This window comes from Phaethon aethereus, assembly GCF_964289735.1.
Source record: "Phaethon aethereus genome assembly, chromosome: 17".
NCBI classification, from domain to species: Eukaryota; Metazoa; Chordata; class Aves; order Phaethontiformes; family Phaethontidae; genus Phaethon; species Phaethon aethereus.
This window is the reverse complement of record NC_138593.1, coordinates 338,775-352,334: the sequence shown is the minus strand read 5'-3', so window position 1 is coordinate 352,334 and position 13,560 is coordinate 338,775. Positions and strand designations below refer to the sequence as shown.

The window sequence follows — 13,560 nt, the reverse complement described above, 5'->3', positions numbered from 1 at the left end:
ACGAGAAGGCCATGGACTGCTGGAGGTACGGTAGGAAAATAGGGTTGGTGAGTACCCAAGTGCCAGGGACAGCACAGGTAACTACCCAGAGATACCATGATTCATATATAGAGTGGATTTGCTGTAGGAAAATAAAAGAAGACAAAGGAAATACTATTTTTCTCACATTTCCATTCATTTTCAACTACATTTTTTCCTCTGTAGTTTCAGCTTGTTGTTCAAACACACAAAAAGTTTCTGAAAGCAGATGAACTTTCATGCAATACTCACAGAAATGCAGGGCTAAGTCTAAAGAACTCTCAAACATCATTTTTCAGAAGGATCTGAGGAAATGAACAATCATAAATTAAGAAAAGTATTAGAGGCTGGCAACAGACCCAGTGCAAGGACTCCAGTGACACTCTGTTTATGATGTCAGAAATCATCCTGACCCATGATCCTTAGAAATTGTGTTAACAAACAAGCAAACAACCTTACAAACACACACTCGCCCCCAAACAATTTAAAATACTACCCTTTTCAAAGCTGTCAGCTATAATAGCAACAGATGTTGCTTTAATCTCAATACATTTATAGGAACATTTTGGAATCCTGCTATGTTCTTAGCTTCAATAGCTTCCTGCTACAATTCCAACAAAACCTGAGATTTTCATAAGCAAAATAAATCTCTGCAGTGCCAATTCAACTTATTTAAGTACAGGTAGATCAGGCGGCACAATTCAAACTTCTGGCACAGCTAATACAGATAATATCTGTATGATGCACTTAACTGATCGCAAGGACCAAGTCAGTCTATCAGAAGAACAGAAGAGCACACTAAGAAAAAGGTACCGATATCTTCTCTTTTGACATCTTCCACAAGCAGAACTGAAGCAAGATTCTATCCCTGGTTTCTAAACTACATGGTATTTTCTTTGCACCACAATTACAGGATCAAAACCAGTATTTGTTTTGTTCTCCTGTCTGGTCATGAGACATACCCTGTCAGTGCTTCCTCATATGTGGCCATACCATATTGCATTCATTTGTAAGTACCGTAGTCATGAAAAAAAGTTTTTTTCGTAGTCATCATAAAAAATTTTGTCAACTCTAAAGGTGAAAGGGCTCCACTGATAATATCTGGACTACATAAGAACTGGTATTAAGACAGATAGGTGATATCATCTTGGCAGAGCACAACATGTTTCAAATTCTTAAAAACTATAAAGATACCTTAATTTAAATAATGAACTTCAACTATAACTTCCCTTAAAAACTGGCTGCATTGACCACTAAGTGACTTAATTCATTATGATGTGTTAAATGCAACCAATTCCCATCAATATTAAGAGTTAAAGAAGCAGGGCACAGACTGGAATAAATTAATCTGATCAGTTAGTGACAATCGTAACGAGATTAGAAAATATGGCGCTCTCTACCGAGAGCCCGAACGGTTGAGCTCAACCTAACAGTAACAGTACACAACAGACCCAGCCGAGGTGATCTCTAGTTTAAACACTGCTCATGCTGTTCATACAACAAAGCAGTTCTTTTGTTAAACAACACCAAGTTTAAGGGTACAACATATCAAATAAACTACTCCAGTTTCTTAGATGTATTTTTAAAGGTGGCCTCTCTTTCTCTCTCGTATTTCCTGGTGATTGGCTTATATCAGGGACAATGAAAAATACCAAAAGTTGTGTAGTTTCTGTTATTTTATGTCCTGGTTTCAGCTGGGATGGAATTAGTTTTCTTCCTAGTAGCTGGTACAGTGCTATGTTTTGTATTTAGTATGAGAATAATGTTGATAACACTGATGTTTTCATTGTTGCTAAGTAGCGCTTACACTAGTCAAGGACTTTTCAGCTCCTCACCACCTGACAGCGAGAAGTTGGGAGGGGGCACAGCCAGGATAGCTGACCCAAACTGGCCAAAGGGATATTCCATACCATACCAGCGGGACCTGGACAAGCTTGAGAAGTGGGCCCATGTGAACCTCATGAGGTTTAACAAGGCCAAGGGCAGGGTCCTGCACCTGGTCGGGGCAACCACCAATATCAGTACAGGCTGGCAGATGAAGGGATTAAGAGCAGTCCTGCCAAGAAGGACTTGGGGGTACAGGTGCATGAAAAGCTGGACAGGAGCCGGCAATGTGCAGTTGCAGCCCAGAAGATCAACCGTATCCTGGGCTGCACGCAAAGCGGTGTGGCCAGCAGGTCAAGGGAGGTGATGCTGCCCCTCTGCTCTGCTCTGGTGAGACCCCACCTGCAGTGCTGTGCCCAGCTCTGGAGTCCTCAGCACAGGAAAGACATGGACCTGTTGGAGCAGGGCCGGAGCAGGGCCAGAGGAGGCCACAAAAATGAGCAGAGGAATGGAGCACCTCTCTTACAAGGAAAGGCTGAGAGAGTTGGCATTGTTCAGCCTGGAGAAGAGAAGGCTCCAGGGAGACCCTATTGCAGCCTGCCAGGACTAGCTCACTAGAGTTGAACCTAGGGGTAGGTTCAACGTGCCAGAGTTGAAATCGATAGCCCGGCTCAGGTGCATCTACAGCAATGCACGCAGCATGGGCACCAAACAGGAGGAGCTGGAAGCCATTGTGCAGCGTGACAGCTATGACGTAGTTGCCATCACAGAAACATGGTGGGATGCTTCTCATGACTGGAGTGCTGCAATGGATGGCTATAAGCTCTTCCGAAGGGATAGGCAGGGAAGGAGAGGCGGTGGGGTGGCTCTGTATGTTAGGGAGTGTTTTGATTGCATAAAAATCGAAGATTGTGAAGACCAAGTAGAGTGCTTGTGGGTAAGGATGAGGGGGAAGGCAGGAGCATGCGGTCCCCATGTGCCGTAAGAAGAGCTGGCGGGGAAGGCGACCGGCCTGGCTGAACAGGGAGATTTTGCTGGGACTCAGGGAAAAGAGGAGAGTTTATCACCTCTGGAAGAAGGGCCAGGCAACTCACGAAGAGTACAAGGATCTCGTTAGGTCAAGCAGGGACAAAATTAGAAAGGCAAAAGCCCAGCTAGAGCTCAGTCTGGCCACAGTCGTAAAGGATAATAAAAAATGTTTTTACAAATATATTAACAACAAAAAGAGAGGCAAGGAGAATCTCCATCCCCTACTGGATACGGCGGGGAACATTGTCTCCAAGGACGAGAACAAGGCTGAGGTACTTAATGCCTTCTTCGCCTCAGTCTTTAATAGCCAGTCCAGGTATCCACAGGGTATTCAGCCCCCTGACCTGGAAGACGGGGATGGAGAGCACAATATACTCCTCATAATCCAGGATGAAGCAGTCAAGGACATGCTAAGCCACCTGGACACCCACAAGTCTATGGGGCCTGATGAGATCCACCCGAGAGTACTGAGAGAGCTGGCGGAGGAGCTTGCCAAGCCACTCTCCATCGTTTATCAGCAGTCCTGGTTAACAGGGGAGGTCCCAGATGACCGGAGGCTTGCCAATGTGACGCCCGTCTACAAGAAAGGCTGGAAGGAGGATCCTGGGAACTACAGGCCTGTCAGCCTGACCTCCATACCAGGGAAGATCATGGAGCGGTTCATCTTGAGAGTGCTCACAGGGCATCTGCAGGACAACCAAAGGATCAGGCCCAGCCAGCATGGGTTCATGAAAGGCAGGTCCTGCTTGACCAACCTGATCTCCTTCTATGACCAGGTGACCCGCCTAGTGGATGAGGGAAAGGCTGTGGACGTTGTCTACCTGGACTTTAGTAAAGCCTTTGACAGCGTCTCCCACAGCATTCTCCTGGAGAAACTGGCGGCTCGTGGCTTAGACGGGTTTACTCTTCGCTGGGTGAGGAACTGGCTAGATGGCCGAGCCCAGAGAGTTGTGGTGAACGGCGTTAAATCCGGCTGGCGGCCGGTCACGAGTGGTGTTCCCCGGGGCTCGGTTCTGGGGCCGGTCTTATTCAATATCTTTATTGATGATCTGGATGAGGGAATCGAGTGCTCCCTCAGTAAGTGTGCAGATGACACCAAGCTGAGTGGGAGTGTTGATCTGCTGGAGGGTAGGAGGGCCCTGCAGAGGGATCTGGACAGGCTGGATCGATGGGCAGAGGTCAACTGTACGAGGTTTAATAAGGCCAGGTGCAGGGTCCTGCACTTGGGTCACAACAACCCCATGCAATGCTACAGGCTTGGGGAGGAGTGGCTGGAGAGCTGCCCGGCGGAAAGGGACCTGGGGGTGCTGGTTGACAGCCGGCTGAACATGAGCCGGCAGTGTGCCCAGGTGGCCAAGAAGGCCAACAGCGTCCTGGCCTGTATCAGGAATAGTGTGGCCAGCAGGAGTAGGGAAGTGATTGTGCCCCTGTACTCGGCCCTGGTGAGGCCGCACCTTGAATCCTGTGTTCAGTGTTGGGCCCGTCACTACAAGAAGGATGTTGAGGTGCTGGAGCGTGTCCAGAGAAGGGCAACGAAGCTGGTGAGGGGTCTGGAGCACAAGTCTTATGAGGAGCGGCTGAGGGAACTGGGGTTGTTTAGTCTGGAGAAGAGGAGGCTGAGAGGAGACCTTATCGCTCTCTACAACTACCTGAAAGGGGGTTGTGGCGACGAGGGTGTTGGTCTCTTCTCCCAAATAAGTAGTGATAGGACAAGAGGAAATGGCCTCAAGTTGCGCCAGGGGAGGTTTAGATTGGATATTAGGAAAAATTTCTTTACTGAGAGGGTGGTCAGGCATTGGAACAGGCTGCCCAGGGAGGTGGTGGAGTCGCCATCTCTGGAAGTGTTCAAAAAACGTGTGGATGTGGCGCTTCAGGACATGGTTTAGGGGACATGGTGGTGCTGGATTAATGGTTGGACTTGATGATCTTGAAGGTCCTTTCCAACCTAGTGATTCTGTGACTTAAAGGGCGCTTATAAGGAAGATGGGGACAGACTTTTTAGCAGGGCCTGTTGTGATAGGACAAGGGGTAATGGCATTAAACTAAAAGAGGGTAGATTTAGACTAGATGTAAGGAAGAAATTTTTCACAATGAGCGTGGTGAAACCCTGTCCCAGGTTGCCCAGAGAGGCGGTAGATGCCCCATCCCTGGGAACATCCCAGGTCAGGCTGGACGGGGCTCTGAGCAACCTGATCTAGTTGAAGATGTCCCTGCTCATTTGTAGAGGGGTTGGACCAGATGACCTTAAAAGGTCCCTTTCAACCCAAAGACTCTATGATATGACATCATGATCAATATATAAACTGGGAGCAGTTGGCCAGGGGTGCTGCAGCTCAGGAACTGGCTGGGCATCAGCCAGCGGGTGGTGAGCAACTGTACTGTGCATCACTTGTTTTGTATATTCTTTTACTTTTATCATTATTTTTTCTTCCCTTGCTGTCCTATTAAACTGTCTTTATCTCAACCTACAAGTTTTACCTTTTTTTTTTTTTATTCTCGTCCCCATCCCACGGGGGCGGGGAGGAGTGAGCGAGCAACTGTATGGTGCTTAGTTGCCAGCTGGGGTTAAACCATGACATTCTATCATATTCAGAGCAAATGACTGCAGCTTCCAGATGCAGGAGTACCAGAACTAGTCATTAACTTACATTATTTAGAAGATAAATACTTCAAGAAATAGATTCCTTAACAGCTACAGGTATAACTGCCTCCAGCTGGAGACTCAGCCTGGCAGTGAAAGCACAACCAGTGTCAAACCGAAATACCCACCTCTGGCTCAACACCGTTGGCAGTGGGTGGCATCTTTCACATCACCTCCACCCGACCACAGGGACGGATGCTCTTATGACCACAGAAGCTACTTGCCTAGAAGCAGCCTTCACAAGCTCACCAAGAGTAACTGAGCACTAAGGCACGAGGCCTCTGTGAGGGCACGTCTCATCAGGCACAATCTCAAGGAGCACTAGCGAGACTAAAGAATGCACAAGTCTAACAATAGCTGTCTCTTCTGTCTGTTTATTGTGCATGAACAAATGAAAACACAAAGCAGTTAATGATATTCCCAGAATCATACTGTGAGTCTAATAACGAGGAGAACACATAAGAAGACATCCTCTCAGTCCAAGTAAAGTGGTTTCTGCCTCTAATATCCTGTGAAGCTAAGTAATCTCGTAAAAAAAAATGAAACCATGATGGTAATTTCTGGAATATGTTATTATTTAATTCCTGCTATCATGAGAACTATGTAAGACAGTAAAACATCATTAGGTAAAAGAACGAACCACAGAACAAAACTGAGTCACTGTGGTACTCAAACCACAAATAAAAAAAGATTATTATGATGGTACCAACACACAAAAAGTAGTCATTAAAAAGCCATCCCCGCATTCCGGTTACAACTGCTCTTCTCCTATTAATATAGTGGAAGGTGATGGCAATGCACATACTTAGGCTGCCTAACACTTTGTTATATAAGGTACTCGCATATACTAAATCAATGCTAAAGAAGCAGCAGAAGTTCCTTAGTGCAGTAGAACAAAAAAGGTTCTAAAGAAGTCCAAAAGAGGATCTAGCAGATCCAGCTTAAGGTAGGAGCTCATGTATTTCTAATAAAGAAGATGATGGCACAAGCTTCTCAGCATCACTTCAAACCAGCACAGGGCACCACAAACCAGCTCCTACTACAGAGATCACGTTAGACAGAAGCTCCCACAATATCTGCTTCAGGTTAGACTCAGCAATAAATTCCCTTCAGTGGTCAAAAAGCCTCCTCCTCTTGCAGAAGGTCCTCAGGATTCAACCTTACCGACCATTCAAGGTGAGTGTTAAAAACACACACAATTTTCTTTGTTTTTTTCGTTTTCTAGAACAAACTCCCAACCCCCAAAGCAAACAGTAAGTTGAACACACAGAAAAACCTACATTACAAGAATGTTTATCTTCCAAGATCAAGCTTGCTAAAGTTAGTCCTCTATAGAGACAGAACGTTTAGCAAATAAAATAAGTAAGTGCCCATACATGCTGAAAGATCTGACTGTCTGAACAGCACATTGCTATCCAGAAAACAGTAGGGAGTAGATTCCTGTTGAGTTCCAATAAGATGAGTGAGAAGAGATAACAGCAAATCCAAATTCTGCTCCAAGACAAAAGGACGAGGGGAAACAATGTGGTACCACAGCATGAAGAGAATGCTTGATCAAAGAACAACGAATCCTATACCTCAGAGCTTGTTAGTTTGTAGGTAATCCATCTAATGTAATGCTATACAATTCAGATAAATATGCCTTATATAGATGATGTCTTGCATGACAAGTCCACAATTAAGACACCTTTTAAAAAAAAATCCTTCATAATTTAAAAAAATACTTTTAGTGTTTTATGTAGCATTTTTCTATTTTAAATTATGTAAATAGCTTGAGATACTCAATGAAGCATCAGAAGGAATAAAAAATAAAACAAAAGAGGCAAGCAGAAAAATTGGCATTCCAAATAGATTCTGAAATAAAGTGACAGTTTTTTATTCTAAATATGGGTTTCCAAAATCAGCTTAGATCTGTAACTGAGCTTCCCTTTCTATGAAAACATCTATACAACATGTTGTATTTTAATCTGTAAAATGGCTTTATGGTTTTTTTTCACTCCATATGCTGGGGCATTGTTGTTTTTCTGTCACAGAAACTGTCTTTGACAAGAGTCCAAGAACAGATAAGAATATGAAGTTTCTCCCCATAACTTCCATGCTCCTAGACTAGCTTAAGTGCTAGCTGCTATACTACATGTCTGAATAGATGTGAAACCTTGCCAAGCCACAGGCAACCTTCACCCAATCGGAACAGAACTTTCACAGAAATAGTGAGAAAAGAAATGAAAGGCCACTGAAACTGAAAGGTTAAATCACCATAGGATGTGCACAACAGCTAGCCAGGCTGCTAGATTTTTTTTAAGCTGGACTTTGTCTTTACAAATTGGTATGAAGTATTACTGGGAGTGCATCTTCACAGATATAAGAAAACACTCCCTTAAATCTTGGCCACGTAATATATATACCCCACAAGTGGGACATCAGTAAACTGGACAATGACTCAGACTATTCCCCTCCTTAAACCTGTAGGGAAACGAGAAAAACACTGCTCAGTGGTCAGTTACAGAATGGTCACTAGAAACACACACTCACTCTGTGAGCTGCCAGCTAAAATATGCCTATGCAATTTTGATGCCTCAATCAAAACAAAACCTGACATCTACTTTACTCTAATGTAGTCCTATAAATGTCAGTGAATATTCTTCTGACAGATAGGGTTTTAATTCTGTCTGGTAAATCTACATTATAGGAAAAAAACCCCACCAAGTTAGATTTTCACAAAATGATAGGTAAAATAGAAGCCAAGCTTCCAAATTTTTAAATAAAAAAATCTAGAAGGGATTTTTAGATATTCATGGAAGGCTATTTTTATATCACAAAAAGCTGTAACTTATCTAAAAGCATAAATAAAACAAAAGGAATAAATACCTTGAACATAAAACTGTAACTTACGCACTATTTCTTAAAAAAACAACTACATTTTAGTCAATGTCCTAACGGAATATATGTCTAAGCTTCTGGAGCATATTGTTCTGCAAATATTTTTACTACTTTGATTTTTCACTGTAATTACAGACAAAAATATTTTAAATATGAACTTATCTAGAGGAAGGAAACTGTTTGGCTTTGGTTTGGTGTTTGTTTGTTTTTGGTTTTTTTTTAACTGGAGCTTATACAAAATTTTCTAAAGAAAAAGATACCTTTTCTAAAATTGAGAAGCAACTGTGAGCTTCCAATACTGAAATTGGAGAGATCTGCATTTGTAACTCCAGTTATACTCTAACCTGAGGTATGCTACATTTTGCTAAAAATTGTAACAGAAACTATGCAATCCATAGATTAAATTTAAACAGTACTTTTTGGTTCATACATAATTTTAAAAACTAAATGTTATCCAGACCAAAGTATACACTCACACTTTTGCAAAATACTTCCATTAAGAAACAAAATTCTATTTTCAAGCAAATACTCCAAAACCCAGAAAGAACAAAGTTGTAGTTATTTTTTAACACTATTGAGAAACTAATGTGATTTCACTGCAAACACACTGCAAAATACTATTTGGATCATGTATGTAATGCAGTCTTTTCATATGTCCAGTGCCAAGTGCCATTACTTACAATAATTAGAAAAGCTATGAGCAATATGCATCAAGTTATTACACATTCCTTATTCCCACTTTCCCCAAACTGCTGACCTAAAAGCTCAGTCCTTCCTTAAAAAGTATCTCGAGTAATGATACTACACCAACTACTGATGAATAAGGAGATAGCCAAAAGAGACCATGACAATCTTTCTATATATAATTTTTTATAAAAGCTCTTCAGTCATGCATTAAGTCAGCCTATGTTACCGTGCGCCCCCTCTCCTGGTTTTCTGATTATTATACCTGTTGGTTTTACTGCATCCCAAATCAAACTGGAATGTAACTGAGACTAGATAACTCCTCATTTGAGCACCTGGGTCCATGAGGTCCTTGATCGTTCTGGACCACACTTTACTAAAAAAATAATAAAAACTACGGTCCTTTTTATAAGGTTAGCAGTCTCTCAACACAGGATTATTTTTCCATTATATATACTATTTATTATATATAATTAAATCATTCTTTCGTGAACTTCTGAGAAAAATGGAAGCAGGTTAATGTTTCAAAGCTTCAGTCAGTTACATGTAGGGCTTATTAAGAGGGATCTTCCCCAACACACAACTGGTCACGCACATTCAAGGTAAAGGACAGGTTTTACCTTATTCTAAAGGATTAGCCACCAAATAGAGTTTAGAGAAATCGTCTCCATCTAAGATGGTATTCTGCAGCCTCTTTCTCAGGTGTCTGCTAGTGTTTCTTGATTACAGTCGTATCATCCATCAGACTAGGAAATGTATACAAAGTTATATTGGCAAGGGCATTAACATGAACATGGCTGTCACTAGCAAATTTATGGGCAAATTTGCCTAATGAATTCAAGACATTGGCAACACACTGGCCTTTCTCATTTTCTGACTGTGGCACACAACTTTCTGGGCTTCTCAGAGATCTAACCCAAACTGCTTCGTGCAGTATGCAGGTGCGCTACTGAAACTGTACCCTAATGAAGCAAAGTGACAGTCAAATGTAAAACTAACTGCCCAAAGCACAAAAGAATATTCAGTATTTTCTGAGAAATAAATAGCAGATGACACTCAAAGTCAGTAAATGCAAAGTGACTGGGGGGGGGGAAAGAAAATTGTTGTTATCTAACTATCTAACTAGTTGTTATCACAGTAACTGGCCCCAAACATACCCCTAGCCCTCACAAAAGACATTTTAGTGTCCTTGGAGAAATTCTCTTGGAAGCACTGTCTCCGTGCTCATGAAGAGCCAAACAGACAAGTAAAAGAATAAGAATCTTTGGGAAAGGAGAAACAGGAAACAATTATGCCATTCTAAAAATTTACAATAGGAAGCGCTTTTTAAATACCATGTTCAATTTTGTTCCCACTGTTACCACACAAGCACATAAACATATGTAAGTAGAAAAGGTAAGAGATGGGTAACCGATAACCAGATATGGATCAATCTCCATATCCAAAGAGAGACTAAGATGGACTATGAAAGTTAGAAAAGAATTGAAGGGATTAAGTCAAAGGTCCATAAAAATCAAGAAGAGCACAGGGAAGGTAAAGGGAACAACTATGCGCTATTTCAAAGAAACAGATCGGCATCAAACAGGCAGAAGATAAAAGAAAACCAACTGAAGTAACCTTACACATGCAGTACAGTTAAAATTCAGAATTTTCACAGGTGTTACAAATGACAGTAGTAATAATGGATTCAAAAAAGTAATTAAAAACATGAAAGAAATTCACAGAAGGCTATTGAACATGAAATTGAAATTACACATACACATTGAATGTTAAGTTCTAACTGAATTCTCAAGTACTGTAAAGAACATTTAAGTTTAAAAAAAAAACCCACTGAAATAAAGAGCAGTGCTTTCATCATAATTTAACAGCAAACATGAAATAGTATAATAAATAAGAAGATAAAAAAGTAAAATAGTATAAGCTAAAGGGAGCACAAAATCTTGAATGTAGTTATTGTGAATAATAATTAAGTTATAAATTATCAGTGAGGAATTCGAGCTTTTCCTCTGAACCATCAATTAGCTACAGGCAGACAGACACAATAAGGATGGACTCGCGAATCAGTAATACAGCAAAAGCCAGGTCTGAACAGGAAAGTCACTTAAGGCAAACTTGTCAGGGCAGCAGGTATACAGGCTCCCTGGCTTTTGCTAACTGCAACAAACCATTCAATTGTTGTAGTACAACTGTTGTCTTCTCTGAAGGGATCTGTGCCATCTGGGAGCACCGGTCTGTCAGCACAATGGCAACAACAGCATTCACTGATAGGCGGGCAGGTAGCTACTTCACCTGCAGTCTCTCATTACAGCATTCCCATCTCAAGTGACCTGCCCAGTAGGAATGGAAGTAACTGGTATCCAGGCAAGGAGGAAAGGATACACAACGGACAAGGAGGAGGTCTTCAAGTTCAGTCAAGAGAGGGATAATGTGATACATTGAAGCAGCCAGAAAACAAGACTTGATCAATATCCAGCAGAAACATATACACAGACCGATGCTGTTGCAGCAATACATTTCACCTCTTGAAAATTAAGATTTGGATAGTACCAAGCATCAGTAATAATAATCATTACTGATGTTATTGCCAATAATAATAATCAGTAGTCTCATACACTAGTATGACCTAGGACTTCAAAAACCCACACGACTGTGTATTTAGATCAGACAATCCCACCCTACCCACAAAAAGTGAAGATTTTCAACCCTACTGCTGACAAAAATCTTTCAATACTCAAGGCACACCCACTCATCCATTTATCAAAAAACTCTTTTCAAAGAACCTATAAAGGATTTCATTAGCACCTGAAGAGCTCTTGTTCAACACCAGAAGAAAGCACAAGAGGGATGACACTAACATTGTGCAAACCTTCAAGAAAAATGAGAGACATCCAAAAATAAACACAAACAGCTCCAAGGAAAGAAGAGGAGGACGAACAAGAAGGCATCGTAGCCCAGCCATTTCAACTGTCTGTTTACTGGGGACAATCAGGGACATCCCTATGGCTGCACCATCAAACTATAGGTGCATGGGCTGCTGACAGGAATAATACATCTCATCCTTAATCACCAACCTGTATTCCGGTGAACAAACAGAACCGCATTTGTGACATTTGATGTCATCCAAGATGCGCTGACTGAATCCAGCCTCCAGGTTCCAAATTCTGTCAGTAACAAGTTACTAACAACTTTGTCAATGGCCAGCATGCCCAGCTGAGGTATAGTCTGCTTGAGAATATGTCTGTGCCATTAGCTCCGACAGGGTAATAAATCTGCAGTGCTACAAAGTACATCTGACACACTTACCAAAAAAGTGTTGAGATTTTAAGAAGATAAGCTTAGGGTTTGCTTATCCAGGAGCCCAGAGAGAACATAGTTTTCATGTTGATATGCGTGCTCTCTCTCGCATAAGGGTGCCCACTCAGCAAAATGCAGGATAAAACACGTACATAGAAATAACTATCCACAGGCGACAACAGGTCCCGGCAGTTCACCCCACAGCCGCGGTCACGCCTTCTGCCACTCCACTGCTGACCGCGACTGCCAAGCGCCGCCGGCGGCACTCGGGCAGGACCGACGGCGGCCGAGCTTCCCGCCCGCCGCGCTGCGCTCCGCCGGCGGCGGGGCTGGGCGGGCGGCTGGCTCGGGCCCGCCGGCCGAGGCAGAAGCTCCCAGGAGGGCGGCGCCGCTTTCGGCCCGTCAAGAAGCGCAGGGCGAAGGGAGGCGAGCGCTCGGCCAGGCGACCGCGGCTGCACCAGAGGCCTGGCGGCTCCGGAGTCCCGCCGGGCACCCGCCGACCTCCGCCGCTTCCCCCAGCCCGCCCGCGGCCCGCCGGGAGAGCTGCCCCGCCGCCGTCCTGCCCCTACACCTTACCACGCCGCCGGCCGGGCCCCAGCCTGCCGTCCCGCCGGCCGCGGGGCCTGCGCCCTCCCCGCGCCCCACGGGCTCCCCCTCCAGGCTAGGACAGCGGCCCGCCCGCGCCCTGCAACTTCCCTCCGACGCTCTTCAACTCCTTCCCGTCTCCTCGGCCGCCTGGCGGCGGGCCGGACCGAAGGGCCGCTCCCGCCGCCGCTACAGCACGCCACCCGTCCGGCTTCAACTCACCCGGGGAGGCTCCGCGTCCCGCTCCCGCCGCCGCCGAGCCCGGCCCCCCGCTACGGCCCCCGGCGGGGCGGGCAGCGGCGCCTGTTGCTCCATCGCGCTCCTCCTCCTCAGGGGGCCGCCGCCGCCCCCCGCCGGGCCGATCTCCGCTCTGGCCCCCGGCGCCACGTTCCGGGCCCGGCTCTAAGGGAACCGCACTGCCCCCCGCCCCGCCCCCGGGGCTGGGCTCCGGTCGGACCCCGGACGCCCCCCGCCCGACGGCGCCAGGCCCGATCCGGCGCGGCCCTGCGCCGGACGTCCTGCAGCTAGAGCCCGGCCTCCCCGCATCGGCGGTGGTCTCCCGCCCGAGGCAGGTCGCTCTGCTGTGCCCCGCTCCCGCCACGGCA

At 44.7% G+C, this 13,560-nt stretch overlaps 1 protein-coding gene across 2 annotated transcripts in view; it reads right to left on the bottom strand.

The window, feature by feature from the left end:
- Nucleotides 1-13,270, bottom strand: part of TTC28 (tetratricopeptide repeat domain 28) — a gene marked incomplete at both ends in the record, with an annotated part of 206,315 nt that extends 193,045 nt beyond the window's left edge. For both annotated transcript variants that reach the window (XM_082007850.1, XM_082007851.1), the window contains one exon: nt 13,178-13,270. In XM_082007850.1, coding sequence (XP_081863976.1) covers nt 13,178-13,270 — 93 coding nt within the window. The remainder of the gene's footprint in view (nt 1-13,177) is intronic.
- Nucleotides 13,271-13,560: the final 290 nt, after the last annotated feature.